Source organism: Mycteria americana, chromosome 1 (genome assembly GCF_035582795.1).
Source record: "Mycteria americana isolate JAX WOST 10 ecotype Jacksonville Zoo and Gardens chromosome 1, USCA_MyAme_1.0, whole genome shotgun sequence".
NCBI lineage: Eukaryota > Metazoa > Chordata > Aves > Ciconiiformes > Ciconiidae > Mycteria > Mycteria americana.
Window position 1 is genome coordinate 202,982,076 of NC_134365.1, and position 23,799 is coordinate 203,005,874.

Genomic DNA, 23,799 nt, shown 5'->3' on the forward strand with positions numbered 1-23,799 from the left:
AGACATTGAGGTGCTGGAGCGTGTCCAGAGAAGGGCAACAAAGCTGGTGAAGGGTCTGGAGCAGAAGTCTTATGAGGAGCGGCTGAGGGAACTGGGGTTGTTTAGCCTGGAGAAAAGGAGGCTGAGGGGAGACCTTATCGCTCTCTACAGCTACCTGAAAGGAGGTTGTAGTGAGGTGGTTGTTGGTCTCTTCTCCCAAGTAACAAGCCATAGGACAAGAGGAAATGGCCTCAAGTTGCACCAGGGCAGGTTTAGATGGGATATTAGGAAAAATTTCTTCAGCAAAAGGGTTGTGAAGCATTGGAACAGGCTGCCCAGGGAAATGGTTGAGCCACCATCCCTGGAGGTATTTAAAGGACACATAGATGTGGTTCTTAGGGATATGGTTTAGTGGTAGACTTGGCAGTGTTAGGTTAATGGTTGGACTTGATGATCTTAAAGGCCTTTTCCAACCTAAACGATTCTATGATTCTATGATTCTATACTGCTACTCTAATACTTCCCTCATGTTCCTACACTGCCTGACTTCCTGCCTTTGCTATGAGTAGATATCGTTCCTCTATCATATGTATTTTCTGGTTTTCAGAGGTTTACGTCAGGGTTCAGTTCAATGCCCTACATCCATGAGTCTCCTTCAGAAAGAGGTGGGCTGGTAATGTATGTTGTCTGGGAGCTCATGTTTGCTCCAGATCCTGGTACAAGCTCAGAGATAGGAGGAAATGGACTGAGATCTTTCTTGTGCCTCAAATGGAAAACAAGACAGAGGAACTTAAAATATTCCCCAATGGGCAGGGAAATCCCTGAGCAATGGATTCATGCCTGTTGTAGAATTAACTTTTTCTTGAAGATCATGCTTGATGTTGCTTTTTCAAAAGAACAGTACATGCCATGCACTAGCTGAAGTAACTATTAACCACATGAGATTGTCTGGACATTTTCAGTGCTATAGTTGTATTAATAAAAAACTAATACAGTTATTTTCTCCTGTTGTCTAGGAGTTCCCCTGCATGATGCAAAGCTACATGGGCACCTGAAGTACTCAGGGTACTCTGGTAATAAGCCAAGAACTGATTATTATCAGGCTTTCTATAAGGCCGCAGGCAGACTGATGAGCTCTTTGTCTGAGAAACCATGCGCCAGTTGAATTACTGGTTGAAGCACACAGGTCAAACCAAGCAACTGGGCATCTGGCAGGCGAGGAGGAGAGAAAACAATAGTCTTGTGCTGCAGATGAGAGACATGTAGTCCTAGCTACAAGAAGGGGTGCCCAAGGTAAAAAACGTTTCACTTCACACATCTCCGAAGAAAGTCATCACCTTTATAATGGAAGCTGCTGCACTGTAAGAAATTATTCTGCAAGCAGCAGATGTAACAACGCCTCTCTCCACTCCGATTTGTCTCCTACATCTAACTCAGTGAACTCTTTTCCTGCACTGTCTGCAGGTCCTCCCTCTCGTCTCCTGTGCCATTCCGCAGTGCTCGGGCATCCCTTCCCCCGTGCTCGGGCGTTCCTTTCCCCGGGCTGTTCCCCTGCAGCCGCCTCAGCATCTCTCTGTCATGTTATGCCTGCCTCCCTCTCCCGCAGCGACCAGACACCCCACCAGGGCACCCCGCCTGCCTGCCTGCCTGCCTTTCCCTCAGGGGAGACCGCAGCAACGGGTTCTTCTGCCTGCGGACGGACTGCCGCTGAGCCCTCAGGATCTGAGCGCTCCGGTGACCACTACTCTAATCCAATATGGTTGTGTTTGCAGCTGCTCTCCGTGCGCGCGGGTCAGGCACCGAGGGAGGCGAGCTAGCAAGGAGCAGCAGAGAAGCTTCTGGGCGGGTTATCCTCTCAGGCAGTGCAGCCCGCTGGTACGCATCTCTGCAAACGCAAAGACCGATCGCCTGCACGCCGGAGCTGAAGGGCAACAACACCGCCCCAGGGGCGGCCAGGCCACCCCCACAACCTTTCCCCCGTGGCGCAGGCGCCGACCTCTCCCCGCGCCCAGCAACGAGCGGGAGCCGTGGTGGGGAAGGCAGCGCGGCGATGGTGGGCGGGGCTTTCCTCAGGGACGTTACAACTCGTCGAGGTTGGCGGCGGCGCCATTTTGAATTGGCTGAGGGTCGGAGGTGGTGGTTGTTGAACCGGGCTCCGCATCCCCCGAAAAAAACAGAGAGAAAGGAGCGAGGTCTGAATATGGCAGCAAATAGGAACTTGAAGCAAGTACGGATTGAGAATAGCTCCCCAGCGACGCCGCTGGGCATGGTGGGGGGTGGCGGCGGCGGCGGCAACCTGAAGGGATTGCGGGGCCTAGAAACGGAGAGTGAGGCAGCGGCGGCCATGGCGCTAGTGCCGAGCAAAGAAGGTGGAGATGAAGAGCAGGAGGTCGGGTTCACCATCGATATCAAAAGCTTTCTCAAACCTGGCGAGAAGAGCTACACGCAGCGCTGCCGGCTGTTCGTGGGGAATCTGCCTACTGATATCACCGAGGAAGATTTCAAACGCCTCTTCGAGCGCTATGGGGAGCCTAGCGAGGTCTTCATCAACCGGGACCGCGGCTTTGGCTTCATTCGCCTGGTGAGGATTCGCGCGAGCTTCTGTGGCTGCCCCGTAACCCAGGGGCTGCCTTTGCAAGCGGGAGACTCCTGTCCCTTGCTTCTCCCCGCCCTCCCCCGTCTTTCCTTGTGGGGCGGGTGTAAAAAAAAAAAGACAGTAGCTGCCCCTCATTCTCTTCGCTGCTAGCGCGGTTCCCTCAGCTTCCTCTTCCTTCTCGGCCCTCCCCTATTTGTCTCCATACATCCAAGCCAGAGGCCTGCATTGTGAGCAGCCTTCCCAGCCCCTCGCGTTTAGGTTCCCACCTCGCTGCGCGGTATTCCGCTGGTTTCAGGGCCCCTCCACCAGTTACCGTTTACGTGCTGCTACCACGGGTGCTCCTGCAGCCTGTTATTCTTCAGTGAATGGAAGATGTGGTTGCTCGATCTGCTTTGTTCGTCTCATACCTGTATAAAGGCTTTCCTTATTTAACTGGGAGAATTTATCGTACTTTAGGACTAGAAGAAACCCTTCTTTGTGCAGAAGCAAATTTCACCCTGTACAGTTCATTAGGAGTATAGGTCTGGTCTATGAAAACACAGTTAATTTTAAAGACTAGACAGGATTGTTTCGAAATGCCACTGCTCACACATTGTGAAAACGGAACATGTAATCTCAAAATTGCAAAGAAATGGGACCTTGGGTTTTTTAAATTGCTTGTGTCCAGATAAGACTAGATTTTTAGGGATAATACAATATTCGATCGAATATGCTCAAGTGAGCATGCAAAAAAGGAATCATCTGAAAAGCTTATGATACTGTATTTAAATGACAATGTAATGTGCAGGATCAGTTTTCATGACTGCCGTGTCTAGAGTGCAGTGATTTATATCATTCTGGGAATAGCTTTAGAGTGCTTTGGGTGTCTCTAGTTATGATTTTTGCTTATATTTTATTGGTTAGAATTTTTTTCTTTTTGGTTGTCATCTTAAAGATAAGTGCTTGTGGCATTTTACCATAGATCTTTTACTCTGAGAATCTCCCAGCCCGAAATAGCAATTGTCTGGAGGAAGTGCGATATATTTGCATGTCATTACTCAATTTTGTATGTGATATAGATTAGACACAGCTTTTATGTGGACTTCTGTTTTCCATCATGTTTAAGGAATATGTTATTTTTTAAATTTACCTGGTCAGTTGAACTGTGGAGAAAATGGCTCTCATCTAAAGAATAATCCCTTTAAATGTAAGGGATTGCAGGTATCAAACTCGGTGAAAATCTCTGAAATAAGAAAAAAAAGCAGTTATTGATGCAGACTGTCTCATTGGTGTGGGTGCAGAAAGCCCATAAATGAGAGAACAAATACCTGAGCAAAGAAGGTAATTTTGTAATTTGTTGATGAAATTTGAATTGGACATCCATCGAGAGTTCATCCAACAGTAGTAATGAGCAAGTGTGATATTTTCAGTTATTTAAAACCAAACCCCAAACCACTTTAGATCCTGTAGTGTAATCTTTGAAAATACTGTTTCCTGCTATATGGAGCTAGGGATGCAGAATATAAATATTTGAGTAGGTAAATGTGAAAAAGCATCAAGTTTTCAACTCTGCTGAAAGCCTTTACAGAGCAGCACAAACGTATCCATCATAATGAGAATTTGTGAAGTCCTCTAATGTGCAACAAAATTTTTCACCTGTGTTGTTTTTTAGAATAAATCATAGGGGATGACAAATGTGTATTTTTTTTTTTCAATCCAGGAACAGGAACTTTGGGGGCTTGGGGGGGGGGAGTTGAATGACCCTGATGCTAATGTGCTCAAGTTGGGGGGGGGGACGGGACACGCGCACATTGGGGACGACAACAAAAGTGATGTGATATCTGTTGTCTTTGAAAATAAAATATATAAAATATTTTATATCTTGAAAAAGGAATCTAGGACGCTGGCTGAAATAGCAAAGGCAGAACTTGATGGTACCATTTTGAAGAGCAGACCACTTCGAATTCGATTTGCTACACATGGAGCTGCCCTAACGGTCAAGAATCTTTCACCTGTGGTTTCTAATGAGCTGCTGGAACAAGCATTCTCTCAATTTGGGCCAGTGGAAAGAGCTGTTGTTGTAGTAGATGATCGTGGCAGAGCTACAGGAAAAGGTTTTGTAGAGTTTGCAGCAAAACCTCCAGCACGGAAAGCTCTAGAAAGATGCAGTGATGGGGCATTCTTGCTAACAACGTAAGTTCACAGCCTTTTGTTTGAATTTGTGTGAGTATATATATTTCTGATATGAAAGAAACCTGCATTCATGAGTATTCCCTAGTTCCTATTTTATTTTCAAATTATGAAAGCTATGAGGTGAGAAGTTAAAGGTGTTTTACATGAATAACTCAAATACTGATTTTTTTTTTTGTGAGGAAAACTATCTTTTTCTGCTTACTGTTTATAAGACTTGTAATTACTGTATGAGAGTCTGATAGCAACATTTTGCTTTTCCTTGTCTATAGGCAATATTACTTTTCCTTCTTTATATAATAGGGCTTTTTCTAGTGACACTTTATTTTAATTGATTTCACTCTTCCTGATCCCAGTAACAATGTGACAAAATAATATTCCTCTGTTTCTTAGCAAAACAGTGTACTATATTGCTGATATTTCTGTAAACTCAGGAAAGTCTTCCTGCATTTATTTCTATCTCAAAAGTTTTATTTGTGGCTTGAAAGGCGAGAAGTACTTTTTTTTTTTTTTTAAACGAAGAATTAGATTCTGCAGAAGTTTATGGCAACGGTCTCTGGAAAGCTTTCTATTTCAAGGGCAAGCAAGCTTGCAAATGACAGCACTTCTCTCTTGCATCTCTTATTTCTGTACTTGGTGTATTTCTAACAGGGTTGTTAACTACTGTGCTTTAATACATTCACTAGTGACGTTTTCAAATGTTTTCTTAAAGACTGTGTGAAATGATAGATATTCAGGAATTTTTTTATTTTTCTGATTCTTGTTTGGGAAAATAAGGTTGTGGTTCCACAGCATGGAAGCTTGCTGCCATCAAATTGGGGAACTTGTAGTTCTTTTTTTTTTTTCCTGCCCTGGCTGTGCTGTTGACCTTTTATCTGCTTGAGAACTTTCTGATACATCCATAAGCCAATTCTGCTTGCTAAAACAACAGAAAAGTGTTCAGCTGTTTTTGTTGGGTTCATTTTTGGCTGTTGAAGCATGTGAAGGTGCTTGCTAATATGGATGCTATGAACATCAGGTCCAGCAGAGGATAAGGCAGGAGAAAATGTTGCCAGGAGAAGATTGCAGGTGGGAGTCCTTCTCAGGAGGTTGGAACTCCTCTTTCTCCTGATAATCTCATAAATGTTGTGTGCCACTGAACTGACCTGGTGGCTGCATAGTAGATTCAATCTGAATGCGTCTTTACTGTTATCAGTAGGTGCCAGCAATTTGTTCGTATCCCCTGGGTTTTCTTGGCATTAGTATTTGAATGGAAGCACGGTGAGCCAAACCAGGGGACTAATCTAGTTCAGTGTTACGTGAATGCTATTCTTGGCATGAGAGAAGTGGCAGGGAAAAAGCAGCTAGGATATGAGGGAGGGTATTCATGTTTTACCATCTGGATAGATTCGTTGGATTGAAATGACCATCTAACTGTGGCCTGAGTGAATAAAAAGCACTTGATCTTTATCTTGCTTAGTGGCTGACGTGTTCCCTAATGCGCAGTTGCAAAGATAATTAGCATGAATCTGCTGCCATACTTTGATGTTTTGCTTCAGAATCTAAAATTTTACAGTTTTAGCTGAAAACTCTTTGCCTGATCAGAATAAAATCTTTCAGTTCATGGACTAAATATATCAAAACAAGGCATTTGAAATGTTAATTTAGAGATTTAAAATTGTTGTTTTAAATCATAACTTGTTAACACCACGGTTCAGTTGCATTTAAATAACAGAACTGCCAGCAATTGCCATGCAGATATCAGGAGAAACAGTTGCTGAGTTGTGCTCTGTGATTCCAGACTTCATCTTTTTAATCTGCACTGGATGCCCACAGTTTTCTTCAGCTGTTGATGTTGTTAAAATATATTGATTTTTTTTCTGTGAAAAGATCTGCAGAGTGAAATAAAGGTGCGGAACACAATAAATAAGCACTGGCATTTTGACGTGCCTCTAGCTCTTTTCTTATTGCTTTAAGGTGTGTATTGTAGGCTATGCTCCCAAGACTGATACAGAGAGCTTTTTACACAATTCAGAATACTTATACTGCTGTCCTTGGCAGTACTGGCTAATACTGGCCTCCGATTACTACAGATAATGAGAATTCAAGGAAGGTATTTTCAAAGATAAATTAGGATTCTGATTTGGGATTTCTAATTATTTAATTATTTCTAATTTTTTCTAATTATCACTGGAATATTAATGCCAAATTATCAAGCTGTTTTCAATTGTAGAGTAACTTTCAAAAATAACTTTTAATATTCTGTGGAAATATGTATAGGTTGTCTTGCTTTGTTTTGGGTTTGTTTGGTGCTTTCCCAATATAATCATGGCCCCTGCATTGCCTCACTGATGCAAACAAAAAGGTAGTTCCTTTCTAAATATTTTGTAATTGTTTGTAGATGGCTTTGAGATTTTTTTTTTCTTAATCTTTAAATACTTTATAGCAAACAGAACTACATCAAGTAAATTGTGGCTTCTAGGCGGAATAGCTGGTTTTGGGTGTAGAAACAATTATTTTCAAAGATAATTCTTAAAATCAGGGTTCATTGGAATTCTACGATTTAAGAAGAATTTGGAAGACACAGGAATTGTAGATAACATATGTTAGCTTTCTGGAGCGTTTCCTCAAAATACTAAAATTACTTTTAACTGCTTCATTTATGATTCACTTACTCAATTGAAACTGTCTTCCAGAACACCTCGACCTGTTGTTGTAGAACCAATGGAGCAATTTGATGATGAAGATGGGCTCCCAGAGAAGCTAATGCAAAAAACACAACAGTATCACAAGTAAGTTGTGTTGAGCTTTATTTTATAAAACATGATTTCTGTTACTTGGTTAGCTTGGTAAATATACACTAATTTTTATTTTTGAGTTTGTGTAACAGGAAGTAGTGTTTTGTATGTTGTGCTCTTTTGTGTTGAAGGATTAAATAGGACCTTGCCAAGATTTCCTAATCATAGTAAAATTCAGACTTGACTTGTTGGTTTAACAGTCTGTGCATTTACTAAAGTAGATAGATTCCTGAACTATATCCTGAGTAGATAGATTTCCAACAGTTGGAGCTTGTTGCCAGCCAAACTATAGTCTTTTATGGATTAGGGGTGTGGTCTAATCCTGCAGAGATATGTATGCCCACAGATTTTTTCTCTGAATAGCCCCTTAACTGTTTGTAAAGTCAGTGGGGTGTAAATCTTCGCAGCTTCCACAGGTTCAAAACTTTGAGCAAGACATGAGAAAGTGAGTCTTGATCATGATGTAGAAGTCACCTAATCTGATAATATTAATTTTTAATATTGAAATTTGATTGCCATTTAGAGATCATGTTGCTTGAAGCTAAAATGCTTATTCTGGTAAGGCTGTAGAATACCACTTTTTAAAAATGTGTCACTTAGTTACAATATTAGTATTAGAATGTGAAATAAAATGTTGGCACCGTTTAATGTTTAGAGATTCTGCCTAATATTCTGAGCTGTCTAGTAAGCTTTGATATTTATTTAAATAACTGGTTTTATGAATTGACTGCATGCTTTAGAAGACTGAACACAGTTAATCTAGTGTTGCAGGTTGGTATTTTGTACTGATGTAAATACGAATTTTTATCTTAATTATATAAATTGAACAGATCTTTTTTTGACAATTTAGCTGATCATATTACTTAACAGCTGAATTAAGCTTTGACTGGTTTAGAATGTAGTCATCTGACAGGTTGATTTAAAGTCAGATCTACACTCGAAGTGATTGTTTATAAATTCCTTGGCTGTTGCAGCTGTTGATCTAAATGTGTCCTTCTGTACATTTTAACTGCAAAATTTTTATTAGGGAAAGAGAACAGCCTCCACGTTTTGCTCAGCCTGGAACGTTTGAGTTTGAGTATGCTTCACGGTGGAAGGCTCTTGATGAGATGGAAAAGCAACAGCGTGAACAGGTTGACAGGAACATTAGAGAAGCCAAAGAGAAACTAGAGGCAGAAATGGAAGCAGCTAGACATGAGCATCAGCTAATGCTGATGAGGCAAGGTAAAATCAGATAACCTACTAGTATTAAATTTGTTTTGTCACAGATTTTCTTTGTGTAGCATATTAAGCTGTATGTTAAACTCGGAGATTTTGCCAGACACTATTTAATTAAATGCATTGAACTGAGAAAAAGGAAGTAATATTTCTCCACACACATATTCCTTGATGATTTACAGAGATGGATTAAGAAACTGAGAAAGCAGTGATTGTCTAGTTCTGTTTTCTTCACTTTTCAAATTTGTCAATTTATGTAAAGAAATTGAATGGTAGCTTCACACTCATCAGTAACATTACTTTCCTTTTTTGGTGTTGCTTATGGTACTAGATAGGACTAAGTACTGTTTGTGGGCCATGTGCAGGAAAAAATGATAGCTCATACTTCTTTTGGCTGTTCTGTGCACCTCCGGTATGATTGTAAATTACAGTAGCTAATGTTACTTTTTTTTCCTTTGAAACTCAGTTGAGAAGTCTGATGTGTGCATCGTATTATGTGTATGTAACAACTCAAAATAACTCACAGTTGCCATGAATTTCAGTTGTTCTTGAAATTTTAAGATCACGTATCCCTCTGATAATTGTTTGGACATCTTGTCTTCTGCTAGTGTTGGGGGAAAAAAGTCCTCTAGTAATTGCTTCCAAGCCCTGTCTTTAAGAATGAAGCTGGGTGGAGCTTGTGTTTCTTGGGCAGAGAGGACAGTAGCAGGGCAAGTCTCTGGTACTTTCTGTTTGTTAACCTTCTCCCCAAAACACGTTTTTCCCACAATGCTGTGGACATGCAATCACTGCTTTCCAGTTCAGAACTATTGAACTACTAGTTGATTTTAGTTAGCTCTGTATGACTGCTAAATTGCAAGACTTGAGTGGATGAAGTTATAATATGTTGCAGATCTGTCGGAAAGGATCTCAAGGTTTGTTGCATGAATGAAACACTGAAGTTTGTTTGTTTGTGTGGTTTTGGTTTTTTTTTTTTTAAATCTTAATTTAAGAAAGATCATGGCTATCTAAAAAAATTCTTGTCCCTAAGAGTGTTAGATTATAAGACAGTAAAATAACTAGCTTGATAGGCTGAATAAGAGTGCCTTGTCATTTTCACAGAATCACAGAATCGTATAGGTTGGAAAAGACCTTTAAAATTGAGTCCAACCGTAAACCTAACACTACCAAGACCACCACTATACCACATCCCTAAGCGCCTCATCCAAATGTCTTTTCAATACCTCCAGGGATTGTGACTCAACCACTTCCCTGGGCAGCCTGTTCCAATGCTTGATAACCCTTTCGGGGAAGTAAAATTTCCTACTATCCAGTCTAAACCTCCCCTGGTGCAACTTGAGGCCATTTCCTCTCATCCTATCATTCGTTACCTGGGAGAAGAGACTGACCCCCACCTCTCTACAACCTCCTTTCAGGTAGTTGTAGAGAGCAATAAGGTCTCCCCTCAGCCTCCTTTTCTCCAGGTTAAACACTCCCAGTTCCCTCAGCCGCAAATCCCTTTTAAAGGGATTTGAACTTCTTGAGATTCTAAGTAGTGGATGCATTTCAAAACTTGCGTCCAGATAACTCATACAGGCTGTCTGCTGCAATTATTTGGCTTTACTTAATGCTTACTCTTAAGAAAAGATATTTTTGTTGATAGTACGACTTCCTTGTGTGAGACTGGTTTATCTTAATTTTGTCTGCTCAGTTGAATGACATGTTGAAAATACCTATATGAGCTGGATTAGAGTATTCACTAGGTTGGTGGAAATAAAGCACTTAAATTCTTGGATATATTGAATGTAAACACATAGTCTTTTAAAGTCTGTTTTAAAACACTTTTGTAACTGGAAAAGAGATTAAAAGCAGCATGTTTCATTTTTTTATATAGTACTCAAACCTATTGCAACTGAAAGTTGTCATTAGGAAAAATGACAACTTGGCCTTTTTTTTCTAAGTAGGCATGCTTGCTTTTTGTGTGAAACCATACTGTTTATATAAGATCTTGTACCGAAATACAGAGCATAATACAGTAAAAACCTGTTTTGAAATGCCAAATAGTTATTGCAGCACCTGAAATGAGAACTGTCAAATTGTTTCTTGGTTTATTTTCCAAGAAAAAATTTTAAAGCATTTGGTTTGCATGTAAGCATAGGTATATCTAACAGGTGAGGAATGTGAATGAGGAATGCTAAACAACCCCAGTTCCCTCAGCTCATCATAGGACTTGTGCTCTAGACCCTTCACCAGCTTTGTTGCCCTTGTTTGGACACACTCCAGCACCTCAATGTCTCTCTTGTACTGAGGGGCCCAAAACTGAACACAGTATTCGAGATGCGGCCTCACCACTGCCAAGTACATGGGGCATGATTACTTTTCCCTAGTCCTGCTGGCCACGCTATTTCTGATACAAGCCAGGATGCCATTGGCTTTCTTGGCCACCTGGGTGCACTGCTGGCTCATATTCAGCCAGCTGTTGACCAGCACCCCCAGATCCTTTTCCCCTGGGCAGTTTTCCAGCCACTCTTCCCCAAGCCTGCAGTGTTGCATGGGGTTGTTGAGACCCAAGTGCAGGACGCAGCACTTGGCCTCGTTGAACCCCATACAATTGACCTCGGCCCATCCATCCAGCCTGTCCAGATCCCTCTGCAGAGCCTTCCTCCCCTCAAGCAAATCAACACTCCCCCCCAACTTCGTGTTGTCTGCAAACTTACTGAGGGTGCACTCAATCCCTTCGTCCAGGTCACTGATAAAGGTATGAAACAGAACTGGCCCCAATACTGAGCCCTGGGGAACACCACTTGTGACTGGCCGCCAACTGGATTCACTCCATTCGCCACAACTCTTTGGGCCTGGTCATCCAACCAGTTTTTTACCCAGCGAAGAGTACGCCCATCCAAGCCATGAGCAGCCAGTTTCTCCAGGAGAATGCTGTGGGAAATGGTGTCAAAGGCTTTACTGAAGTCTAGGTAGATAACATCCACAGCCTTTCCTTCATCTACTAGGTGGGTCACCTTGTCATAGAAGGAGATCAGGTTAGTCAAGCAGGACCTGCCTTTCCTAAACCCATGCTGACTGGGCCTGATCACTTGGTTGTCCTGTATGTGCTGCATGATGGCACTCAGGATGATCTGCTCCATCAGCTTCCCTGGCATCAAGGTCAGGCTGACAGGCCTGCAGTTCCCCAGGTCCTCCTTCCGGCCCTTCTTGAAGATGGGTGTCACATTTGCTAATCTCCAGTCAGCAGGGACCTCCCCAGTTAGCCAGGACTGCTGATAAATGATTGGAAGGGAGCACTTGGTGAGCACTTCCACCAGCTCCCTCAGTAGCCTTGGGTGGATCCCATCCAGCCCCATAGACTTGTGTGTGTCTAAGTGGTGTAGCAGGTCGCTAACCATTTCCCCCTGGATTCTGGGGGCTTCCGTCTGCTCCCTGTCTTCCAGCTCAGGGGGCTGGGTACCCAGAGAACAACTTGTCTTACTATTGAAGATTGAAGCAAAGAAGGCATTAAGTACCTCAGCCTTTTCCTCATCCTTTGTCACTATGTTTCCCCCCCCCATCCAGTAAAGGATGGAGATTCTCCTTAGCCCTCCTTTTGTTGATAATGTATTTATAGACTCAATTTTTATTGTCTTTTACGGCAGTAGCCAGATTAAGTTCTCGTTGGGCTTGGGCCCTTCGAATTTTCTCCCTGCATAACCTCATGACATCCTTGTAGTCCTCCTGAGTGGCCTGCCCCTTCTTCCAAAGGTCATAAACTCTCCTTTTTTTCCTGAGTTCCAGCCAAAGCTCTCTGTTCAGCCAGGCTGGTCGTCTTCCCTGCTGGCTCATCTGTCGGCATATGGGGATGGCGTGCTCCTGCGCCTTTAAGCTTTCCCTCTTGAAGAATGTCCAGCCTTCCTGGACTCCTATGCCTTTCAGGACTGCCTCCCAAGGGATTCTCTCAACCAGTTTCCTTAACAGGGCAACATCTGCCCTCTGGAAGTCCAAGGTGGCAGTTCTGCTGAACCCCCTCCTTACTTCTCCAAGAATGGAAAACTCTTATCATTTCATGTTCACTATGCCCAAGGTGGCCTCCAACCATCACATCACCTCCAAATCCTTCTCTGTTCGTGAACAAGAGGTCCAGCGGGGCACCTTCCCTAGGTGGCCCACTCACCAGCTGTGTCAGGAAGTTATCTGCCACACACTCCAGGAACCTCCTGGACTGTTTCCTCTCTGCTGTATTGTATTTCCAGCAGACATCTGGCAGGTTGAACTCCTGCACAAGAACAAGGGCTAGCGATTGTGAGACTTCTCCCAGCTGCTTATAGAATATTTCATCTGCCTCCTCATCCTGGTTGGGTGATCTGTAACAGACTCCCACCATGATATCTGCCTTGTTGGCCTTCCCCCTGATTCCTACCCATAAATGCTTGACCCTATCATAACCATCATTAAGCTCTAGACAGTCAAAACACTCCCTAACATACAGGGCTACCCCACCGCCTCTCCTTCCTTGCCTATCCCTTCTGAAGACTTTATAGCCATCCAGTGCAGCACTCCAGTTGTGCGAGTCATCCCACCATGTTTCCATGATGGCAGCTGTATCATAGTTTTCCTGCTGCACAGTGGCTTCCAGCTCCTCCTGTTTGTTGCCCATGCTGCATGCATTGGTGTAGATACAGTTCAGTTGGGCTATTGATCCTGCCACCTCTTTGGAGGGAGAAGCCCCAGTTCCTATGTGACCATTCTCAGGCTTTCTTCCATGGTTTCTAGCACATCCATAACCCTTGCGTCTTTGCTGCTGCATGGATCTCCATCCCCTACCTCCACTGAGGAGGCAGACCGAAGGGCCTTGCTAGCACACTGTCCCTCAGACATTGGCGTGCTGTCCCCAGGCTTACCTCTAGTGAGCCTGCTTTTACCCCTTTGCCCCTTCAACTCTAGTTTAAAGCTCTTTCAATGAGCCCTGCTAACTCCTGTGCAAAGATCCTTTTCCCCCGTTGAGACAGGTGTACCCCGTCTGTCACCAGCAGGCCTGGTGTTGTGTAGTCCAACCCATGATCAAAACCCCCAAAATTCTGCCAGTGACACCAGGCTCAGAGCCAGGGACTGATCTGCTGGCTCTTCCTGTTTCTTCCCTCATCGTTCCCTGCAACTGGAAGGATAGAGGAGAACACTACTCGTGCTCCTCATCCCTTAACCTGTCGTCCCAAGGCCCTGAAGTCTCTCTTGATTGCCCTCGGACTTCTTGTTGCAACTTCCTCGCTGCCTACCTGAAAAATCAATAATGGATAATAATCTGAGGGCCGTACCAGGGTAGGAAGTTTTCTCTTCACATCTTTAACGCGGGCCCCAGGGAGGCAGCAGACTTCCCTAAGAAGTGGGTCCGGTCTGCACACTGGGCCTTCTGTTCCCTTCAGAAGGGAGTCTGCTATGACAATGACCCATCTATTTTCTTTCTGGAAGCAGTTTTGATGCAGGGCATAGGCTGACTTAACCTTGGCAACACCCAACCATGTCTATAATACACAGTACAGTCCCGTCTTTTCAATTAGATGCATATTTTTAGTTTTGTGTATGTGTGACTGGTACTGGTAGAGATGGTTCAGTGCTGAAAATACGGGTTGGATAAATTTACCATTAACTAATTGTTAATATTTGATACTGCTGATGATCCTGTTCTAGAACTTACACTCTTTAAAGTTTTTTTAGAATTTTTTTTCAGACATTAGCTGCTTCTAAATCTTGCTGGTCTGAACAGTGTCTCTGGGTATAAGTTCAGACCATGCCAATGATATTAATTATATTAATGAGATTTCATCACAGGGTTTTTAAGAAAGATGGAAATAAACTTTTGATGCGTCCAAACCTAGAGTTAATATTTTTGTATACCCAGTGCACAAACCATAGATTTAAAGGTGTATTGAAATAGTTATTCTGAAATATGAAATACAGTATATTAATTGTAAGTAGCTAAAAAGAAGTTAGGAAGGGTGAGCTTACTAGAGTCCATATACTCTTGCAGGCAAAGGTTTTATAGAAATTGCTTTGAGAGCTAGTAGGACTTGAACATGTTGCTCAAGTACTCAGGTTTTTGTGATGTGGTATTGATACTGAGGGTAGACTTCATTCTTTTGATATGTCTAATTTTTCACTTTTAAGTGTCATGTTTTGACAGATTGAGTCAGAAGTAATTTGTAAAGCAGAATACGTGTTTCCATGTGTAAGTAAATTGGCACGATGTTTCTGATCTATGTATTGGTGGTATGCTTCAGACTTTTGTAAATATTCCCTCTTAATGGTGGTTAAATAGTTTATGAAAATACTGGAAAACATGACTGAATTTAACCAGAAGCTTCATTCTTTATCAGTTATATGGAAGCTGGGCATTTGTTCTCTATTTTTAGAACCTGAAAAATCAGCAGCTTAAAAAAATCTTAAAAATCTTTTTTGGACTTGGTATTCCTGCTTGTAGGATTAACTTCTGAGGTGAGAGTACACTTTCACCTTCTGCCCTCTGCTCTGCAGAAGGTTGAGGAGAAAATGAAGAACTTGCCCTTTTTTAAGCACAAGAAAGTGCAGAGTCTAATAATAATGCTTTCTGTCTTTTTTTCTTTCGCAGCTGCTTTAGTGCAGGCTTTTTATACTGAGAGAAAGGGCCTGTGTCCAACGTATGTCAGTCCAGAGTTGCCATCATTGCAGATCTTTTAATATGAATGGTTCTGGGCACAGCCTGAACTTCTAGATCTGTATTTTCATCTGGCTAGTAAGGCTTTGTGCCAATATTCTGCCATTGTCAAATGGTACTGGATCATAATTGGTATGTTGAACTTTAAAATACTAACAATTTCAGGAAAGGCAGTAATCAGAACTATGCTGTGGAAAAAAATGAAGAGGACACTGGGAAAAGTAGGACTCTACACCTTAAGAATAAAGGGAAGTAAATGATAAATTTGTAGCAATTAGTGATAGAGAGAAGGCAGGAAATCCTGTGCCAGTGTATTAACACAAGAAAAGGGAATGCTACGTAAAGTTCAAAGTACTGACAAGGAAACAACTTCTCCAACAGTGGACAACGTTGAGGATAGAATGGGTCAGTTCTTGATCTCAGTAATACCCTGAAACAACCTAAAGGTTAATTTTAAAAGAAAAAAGTGCACTTGTACTCTGAAATAATCTAAAGGTTATTTAAAAAAAAAGAAGTGTGCTTGTGGTGCTCGCCGAGTTTCAGGATAACAGTGGCCAAGCCTGCCATGACAAGCACTGTCAGAAAGAAGCAGCCCTCAGACTTTGTGATTTGAGTGAATCTTCAATGTAGTCATATTCTACTGAAGTGTGAAATGTGTTAATTTTGCAGAAGAGATTCGAAAAGCAAGCCTGCAAAGTGTGCTTGAGAAAGGGCTTCTAATGTCAATAAGGATGCTGTGAGAGTAAAAATCTGATCATCTTCTTTGTTAGAAAAGAAAACAAATACATGATATTTTGGTGAAATATACTGGTCATTGCAATTGTTTTTGAATATTAAAGTAAAAGGTTAAGCTGTAATAATATGATGGAAGTTTGAGGAAAGTGATTTGCATAGCTATAAAGATGCTTTATTTAGAATAGTGAAGAAATGTGTGGAGTAGTTGAACTAAAGCATAAAAGGCATATAATAGGTGGTATAGTGGAATATTCCTCATGGTGTCTGTAAATAATGTCATGTGGCCAATATCTTATGAATATAGAAAAGGCAAACAACTGCTTTCTAACAAAAAGTAGAATTAATATTCATTGAAGAAAGCATAAATTTCCAGGCAGAAATCAATAATGTGAGTGGTCAGAAACTAGTACAGCAGAAGTAATTACTATTAGTTGGGCCCTGCTTTTTAAGATCATTTTAAGGGCTTTTTAAGAGGATACAGCTGTTCCTTTCTGGTAGTGTTAAAGATCAGTCATTTGTAAGTGCTGTAAGCAGAGTCATGTGATAAATCTCTATGGAGGCTCAGATTACATGCACCTGAAGTTCATATCACTTTTTTCTGGTGTGTGCCATGCAGTGGTCTGCAATAGGTAGTGGAGAGTATAAGCCCATATATATATTGTACTAGTTTTCTTGCTAGTGTGAATTTAGCAGTACACAGCATTGTGAGAAAATTGATGCCTTGCCCTAGATGTAAAACCAGGATGTGATTTAAGTGATTGAGGGTTTCTTTCTCCTTTTCTTTGTTTGAGGACTTCAGATTTCTGTTTCTATAACCTGCTTCGGAGGCTTTGCCAGTCCTGTACCTTTCCATGTTTCTGTGAGCCGTGGATCCAGTGTGTTTTTTCATATACTAGACTTAGCTTTATGGGAAGAAACTAGTTAAACGTGTTGAGAAAATTCTTTAAAAGTTGACCATTAGAACTGTAATCTGACAGTAATAGCAATTTTTTATGTTGCCACATTGCTGATTGGCAGCTTTTATCTTTATTACATTTTTAATCCTGTTAGATCTCATGCGCCGTCAAGAAGAGTTGAGGCGTTTGGAAGAACTTCGAAATCAAGAACTTCAAAAACGCAAGCAGATACAATTGAGGTATTTTGTCTTCTACTGTGCAAAGGTGTGGCATGCAGCTGCTGCAGACCTGTGTGAATTTAGATACTCTAGCTTGTAGAGCTTGCTTTTGATATAAAATAAAAATTTTTGCTGCTAAAAAGTTGCTTTTCAAAAGCATAATGTGTGATGCTTCTGTTAATGTTCTTGAGCAGAAAAGTGACCACTTATGCTAATATAAAAGAATGGTTTCAAGTATTTATTGAATTTTTTCATTTATTTCAGCTCTACTAGTCCTGTTAAATTTCTGAGCTTTCTAAATAGTGCAGAAATGTCTTAACATACATTTTTTATGTTTCATATGATTTATTTTAACCTTGTGACTGAAGCATAGCTGTAGTAGAGCTGTAATAGATATGAACATGCTTCTGAGATTTATGGGCAGGTGATCTGCATGTGGAATGGTAGCATTGCAAATGTATAGGCTGACATGAGATTTTTGGGAGTATTTTCACTTGGTACTCTGGTATGTTGCAAACACTTTTTCTGTTAAGATCTGATTCATAGAAATACTTGCTTTCATGCCTCTACTAAAATTTAAGAAAACAGGCATAGTATCATCATGTTGATTGAGTTTATACTTTTTATGTTAAATATCACAAGAAATGTAGATGAGAAAAAAAAAGAACCAAAACAAACACCTCGCAGAGTTAAAAATGTGTCTTTTGGCAGTATTGAAATGTTTTAATGCATAGTGACTTGTTAAATACTGGAGTATTTTAACCTGCTTAACAATATGTAGCTGAAAGAACAGGTATAGAATGTACTGGTATTGTAATTACCTGTATTCCTGTTTTAAAAAAAAAAACACCAAAAATGACAAAAAAACCCCAAACAAAAAAACAAATAACCCCCCCCTTCAATACTGTTCAAATCCATCAGGTGGAGTAGATTAGTGCCTTACGCTATATAAAAAGTTAAATAATGACCAGTTTTGTTTATATGCTTGATCTTATCTCCTGAGACTGAGTACAGGCCTGAACAGGTCAAGGGTCTACGTTGACATAGTTTTTGAAAAATATTCTAGACATGAAGAAGAACATCGACGTCGTGAAGAAGAGATGCTACGCCAGAGGGAACAGGAGGAATTACGACGACAGCAGGAGGGAGGATTTAAGCCAAATTTCATGGACAATGTAAGTAAAATTCTATGATGACAGTCCAATTGTAAAACAATTTTTTTTTAATTGTAATATTTTTATATACCAGCAATTGAGCCGCCACCTTCTTGTTTACTGTTTTTCCTTCAGTATTCCATCCTTCTCATCAGTGGAGTGGTACAAATTTAGTAGTGTAGTTATTCTCTTGTACGATGGCATCACTGTTACTTTTCCTACAAGCTGGTGATGTTACATTTCAGTTAAGTGAAGGTGTTCAGATAATTTGCCTTTTTTATTTGGAAATTAATTTTTCCAGTAAAATAATAGAATTTTTCTAAGTGGGAGGTCATGGGAATAAATTATGTTTCCATAAGAACGTGCCCTAGTTTGACTGAAGGTTTAAATTTTAAACCAGTTCAGGCTGTTAAGCTTGTTTGAATTGCTTGTTTTGGTTTATGCTTAACTTATTAAGAATAATACACTTCAGAAACAAAATGGGCAGTGTTAACTTCATATGGAGCCTAAAATCACTCTCCCCTTTGGCCCTACTGTAAAACTCGATGAGGAAAACCTCAAAATCTTTACAAAGGAGACCAAAAGATAATAAAGGTGGAAAAAAAAATAGTCCTGTGCTATAATTTCTACATTATTTATATTAGTAATTTAGGTGTGTTCTGCCTCTGAAGACTCATCCTGCAGGACTAGCAAAATGGTGGTATCAGAGGAGTCGGCCTCTAAATTTTCATGATGATCTGTTTTGGTCAAGGGTATGATTTTTTTTCTACCAACCAGAGCAGTTAAATGAACGCAGCCTGTATTGTGAATGCTTTAGTTTCACATGACAAGGATACCTTTTACTGTTACAGCTATTCTTAGTGAGGAAGCAATGAATAAGCAATCCACACAATGCTCTTTTACATTATTATAACAACTGTAGTCTGCAGGAGGGAATTTTGCTCTCCTTTACAGGTACAACTTGATACATAAATCAAAAATAAACTGCTGGTTTCTCAGCTACTTTCTGATTTTGTGTTTTGTGGAAGAAACACCTATTTTACGTTCTATACCATAACATTTTCTGTATGGTTGAGAAGAGTATATTATGTATGTTCTGAGACATCCTAAGAGAAGTTAGAAAAGATTTCCTGTTCTCAGCGGGACATCTGTTTTCCCATCCTCTGCCCCTTAGTGTGTTTAGTAAAGATGGGGAGGAAGCAAAATTGTTCCTTTGTTGTTACTAACAGCTATCAGTTAATTTTGCTGATTGTGTTTTGAGAAACTTGCAGCAGAAGACAATCAATCATTTATTTCCATATGTGCTCACACTGTAAAAGAAAACTGCTTTCAGCATGTCTTTTCTTTGGGGTGATGAAGGTCAAGAATTCAAAACTTATAATGTCCTTTAGTGTGTTCCCACATATTATTAAACATACTTTGTGAAATAGCACATAACAATTGTCTGATGTAATTTAGAAATAGCTCTTATTGATTGTGACTTCCGTAGTGCCAAATACAAAATTTCATTTCACCTTAATATCTTCACGTGACATCTTTTGGGGTGGCCTGACTTTCTGACCCTATAAGCTACCTGTCAAAATCCTCCTGTGGCTGATCTGAGACACCCATGCTGCTCACTGCAGAGTGCTGCAGGAAAGGGAAGCTGGGGAGCCAACCTACAGGCATGAGATGGCACTAGCTCCCTCAGATTCCATTGCTGTTAGGAGATTGTGGCCTCTACAAGCTACCCTGCAGCTTGGGGTGCTGGGAAAACTAGATAATGTTGGCCACAGCAACCTCTGCTGGTTTTCATCTTGCAACTGCCTTGAGATAATGTTACTTAGCCTCTGTGCTTGAATTGCTTGCCACAGTTGGCCATCCTCATGCTTATCTGCATCTTTAAATTCCGAAGTCTGTGTGAATAGAAACTGTTCAAGTTGGTGTTCTGGACATGGCAAAAATGTAGCGTAAGAAGGGAAGAGGAATGGTTCAAATGGAAAGCACTTCAATCACTATGCATAATTTTTGCGACTTCTATGCTATGACATTTTTTTGGGGGAAGGATAAAGGTGGAAGAATGCTTTGGAAGAGTGTAGCTTTCCCACTGAGTTGCATTACTGGAATTGTGTGTTCATCTGGAGCTAATTAATACACTGCAAGAATATATAGATGTATCTGTGCAGTGACAACCCTACCAAAAGTGTTATAAGGTATATGAAGGAATATATAGTACAGCTTTTGGTTTTCTAATACTGTGCGAAGTTGAAGTGGCATATACAATAATTTTAAAAAGTTTTCTCTAGTCTTCAGACTATTCTTTAGTATTCTGGTCATGTGTTGACTTATGTTTTACTTCTAATGTCCTTTGAACTTTAAAAGAGGAAGAATTGAAACAAAATTTGAAGTGATGTATTTACTTTCTTTAGCAACTGTTTCTAATAAGGGCAGCTATGTAATGGTAAACATGGCCTATCGTTTTACAGGCATTCATTATAACATGTCTTCAGATAACTGTACTTAAGTTGTATAATGTGAATGGGAGTTTGAAAAAGCCTTTGCATTTTGCAGCAGAGAAGAATTGTAAACCATTTTTGGAGGTTGCAAAATGATACATCAAATCTTTTTTCAATTTAGTAGAATTTCTTATACAACTAATTTTTTTTTATTTATTCTTACTAATACTTGTTTACTGTGAAGAGACTCTTATCTGGTAATTACTTCTAGTCTCAGATTACCATTGTACATACACTGAAAAAAGGTATTCTCTGTTTTAAGAGTTTAGAAGTTGCCTCTTGGTGAAAATTGCGTTTTATGATACTGGTGGATAGTTTTTACCGTATCAGGTCTTGATAAACTCTTTTGGCATAATCCTCATAACATATTAAATTCTTCTGCCAACCATGTATTTAGAAGGAAAATAATAATTGTTTCTAATCCTTGTTTTTGTTTCTTAAAAGCTTTGAAAAGTAAGCTTCCTTCACTTATATCCTATCTCTTTTTACTGTTCAGTATAAAAGAAGGACATAAATGGTAAGTGCAATGACAACCAGAATTGGAACCTCTAATTTAAGGCTGCAGTATTAGGCTTTCCTATTTAAAGTTTCTTTCTGTATCTTTTCCCTAACTTGTTAAACTTTGATTTTTCAGTATGACAACTTTTGAAAAATGTCTTGTAATCAAGTTTAATGCAGTTACCAGTTACTCGGTTTAGTTACAGATGATAAAAATATTTTCTGTGTGGGGATTTCTCTTCCCGACGCATTCTTGTTCATGGTGATATTGTATGCTAAAAATTTGGTTGCATTGATTGTTAATCTAATGGGCAGCCTAGTGATACCTAAACAATTTATTAGTCTAGTTTTGTGATCTCTAGTAGATAAGTTATTGATAAACACTTTTGTATTGGTTAGGGTTTTTCCCTTGCTTTCTAAAAGTCGGTTAGTTGAAATCTGCTGTTACAGCTCAATATATATGCATACTAATTTCACAATAGCTTAATCAGGAAACTTGTTTTCCTGTAATATTTTGGTAATTTTTATTTTGCATACATATTTCTTGCTAAAAGAGGAGCTTGCTGATGGTGATTGGAAGCAATATTTTATTTTTCAGCAGCACAAATATTTTTTAAAAAAATATAGTACTTCTAAGCACTAGTAATACCTCAATTATTCAGACTGTGCAGTGGTTACTATCTATTGTGAATGGCTTACGTAGATTTACATTGTTAAATCTCCCATCAGAGCCTTTTTGCCAAATAATTCCAGTTCCAGGAACTACTTGTATTCAACTTAGAGTGAAAAGAGAGTGATTTGGATTTAATGTATTAAAATAGTTTTCATGTGTCTACAAAAGAGACCAAAATATGGAGGAGTTGTAGTCTTAGTTTTATGGTGCACAGATTTAATTCTGTAGTAACACTGCAAAATAGTGTCAGGTGGGTGTTGTACTTAATGAAACAATAGCTGTGATACTGGCCTACAGCTTACAGCTCTTCTTACTGATGGTTTAAAGAGGGAGTTGAGGTTTTTGGGTGTCCTTGTCTTCATCCCTCCAAGGAAACTCCCCTTTTTCAAGTGTAACTTGCATATGTAAGGAACTGTTTCTTGTGAGTTCATCAGTTTCAACTTCTGAATGCTTACTGTTCTTTCATGTAACATTGTATGTTAAATACTTAACTTTTTTTATCTCTTAGTCTTTTCAAGAATTATTTCTAGATGTTGTTTTGCTTTCCTTTAATTTTTCTTACACAGAAGCTCTGCTGCTCAAGTATGTTGTGTAAGTATCAGCATAAAGTGGTAGCAGCTAAAGCAGTGGAGATTGCCTCAACAGCAGAGATTGTAGTGGACTTGGATCAAAAGCTGTAAGACAGATGAGAGCAAGGGAGTAAAAAAGCACATCCCAAAACAACAACAAAGTTCCTAGCTTCACGAATGCCAGAAACGTGGTTGAAAAAAACCCCCATTTAGTCTTTGTTCAAAGAGTTTTGTCTTTCTTTGAAGCTGTTTATAAATGTAGCTTCCCATTTCTTTATTATTTTGAGCCTACTGAAGTATATCTTGTCCCTCACTTCTATATTCACTTGCAAGTTAAGTAGTGGACATTTTTGAAAGAAGACTATCAGATTTCCTTGGACTTCTGTAATTCAGGAATAGTTTTTTGCACTTCTTGGCTCTTAAGTGAATAGAACTGCATTTTTTTTTCTGTCTTCTTATTCCATTATGCTCAAAAACCCCAGTTATGCAAGAAGTTTGAATTTTCACTGAATGCAGAATTGTTTCGTACCTTATTTCAAACTAAGCTAAGGCAGATTTCCAATAATAAATAAATTAATAAAAATTTGCAAGGATCTTTTCAAATTTGATCTGTTTTCCACTAATAATAGATTTTGGTTATTTTATCTTGACAGCCTAGTGTACTTAATGAAGCTCATGGTGGTGAAGTTTTGTAAGGTTGTATGAATATAGTCCCTATTTCTTAACAAACTGCTATAAAGCTAAGCTGCTTTATAAAAGCTCTTTTGTAGAGTTTGGTTGGGAGAGATGAATTACCTCCTTATTGCAATCCAGTGTACATACTCATGGAAGAAATAAGTAGTTCATGTTTGACACCTTAAAAGCCTTTTGAGGTAAAACTACCTCGGAGAAAGGCAGATTATTAAATGTAGAACTGGAAAAAAAAAAAAACCCAAACCAACCAACCTGACAAAACATTCCTGCTTTCTTGGCAGTGGTTTTACTTCAGTGATCAAGTTTCTTCCTATGTATAAAGCAACATAGGCTAGGCCTTTGAGCAAGCAGTTTATAAATATGCAGTTGTGTTTTTGTGGGTGGTCTTAGTTTTGGCAGTAGCACTAAATTTTTTTTACTTTTGCAGGATTGCAGTGATATGTATCAGTAGACAGATGCTTAAATCTTGCATTT

The 23,799-nt window shown here is 39.9% G+C and overlaps 1 protein-coding gene across 5 annotated transcripts in view; it reads left to right on the top strand.

Moving 5' to 3' along the window:
* Nucleotides 1-2,061: 2,061 nt before the first annotated feature.
* PSPC1 (paraspeckle component 1) overlaps nt 2,062-23,799 on the top strand; it is a 72,596-nt gene continuing 50,858 nt past the window's right edge. For 2 of the 5 annotated variants that reach the window (XM_075490956.1, XM_075490957.1), the window contains exons 1-6: nt 2,063-2,560; nt 4,446-4,747; nt 7,420-7,515; nt 8,549-8,745; nt 17,180-17,264; nt 18,310-18,418. In XM_075490956.1, coding sequence (XP_075347071.1) covers nt 2,180-2,560; nt 4,446-4,747; nt 7,420-7,515; nt 8,549-8,745; nt 17,180-17,264; nt 18,310-18,418 — 1,170 coding nt within the window. In that variant the 5' untranslated portion in view covers nt 2,063-2,179. Of the gene's footprint in view, nt 2,561-4,445; nt 4,748-7,419; nt 7,516-8,548; nt 8,746-17,179; nt 17,265-18,309; nt 18,419-23,799 lie in introns of all 5 variants that reach the window. The other 3 variants (XM_075490955.1, XR_012773816.1, XM_075490954.1) reach the window with 3 other exon arrangements.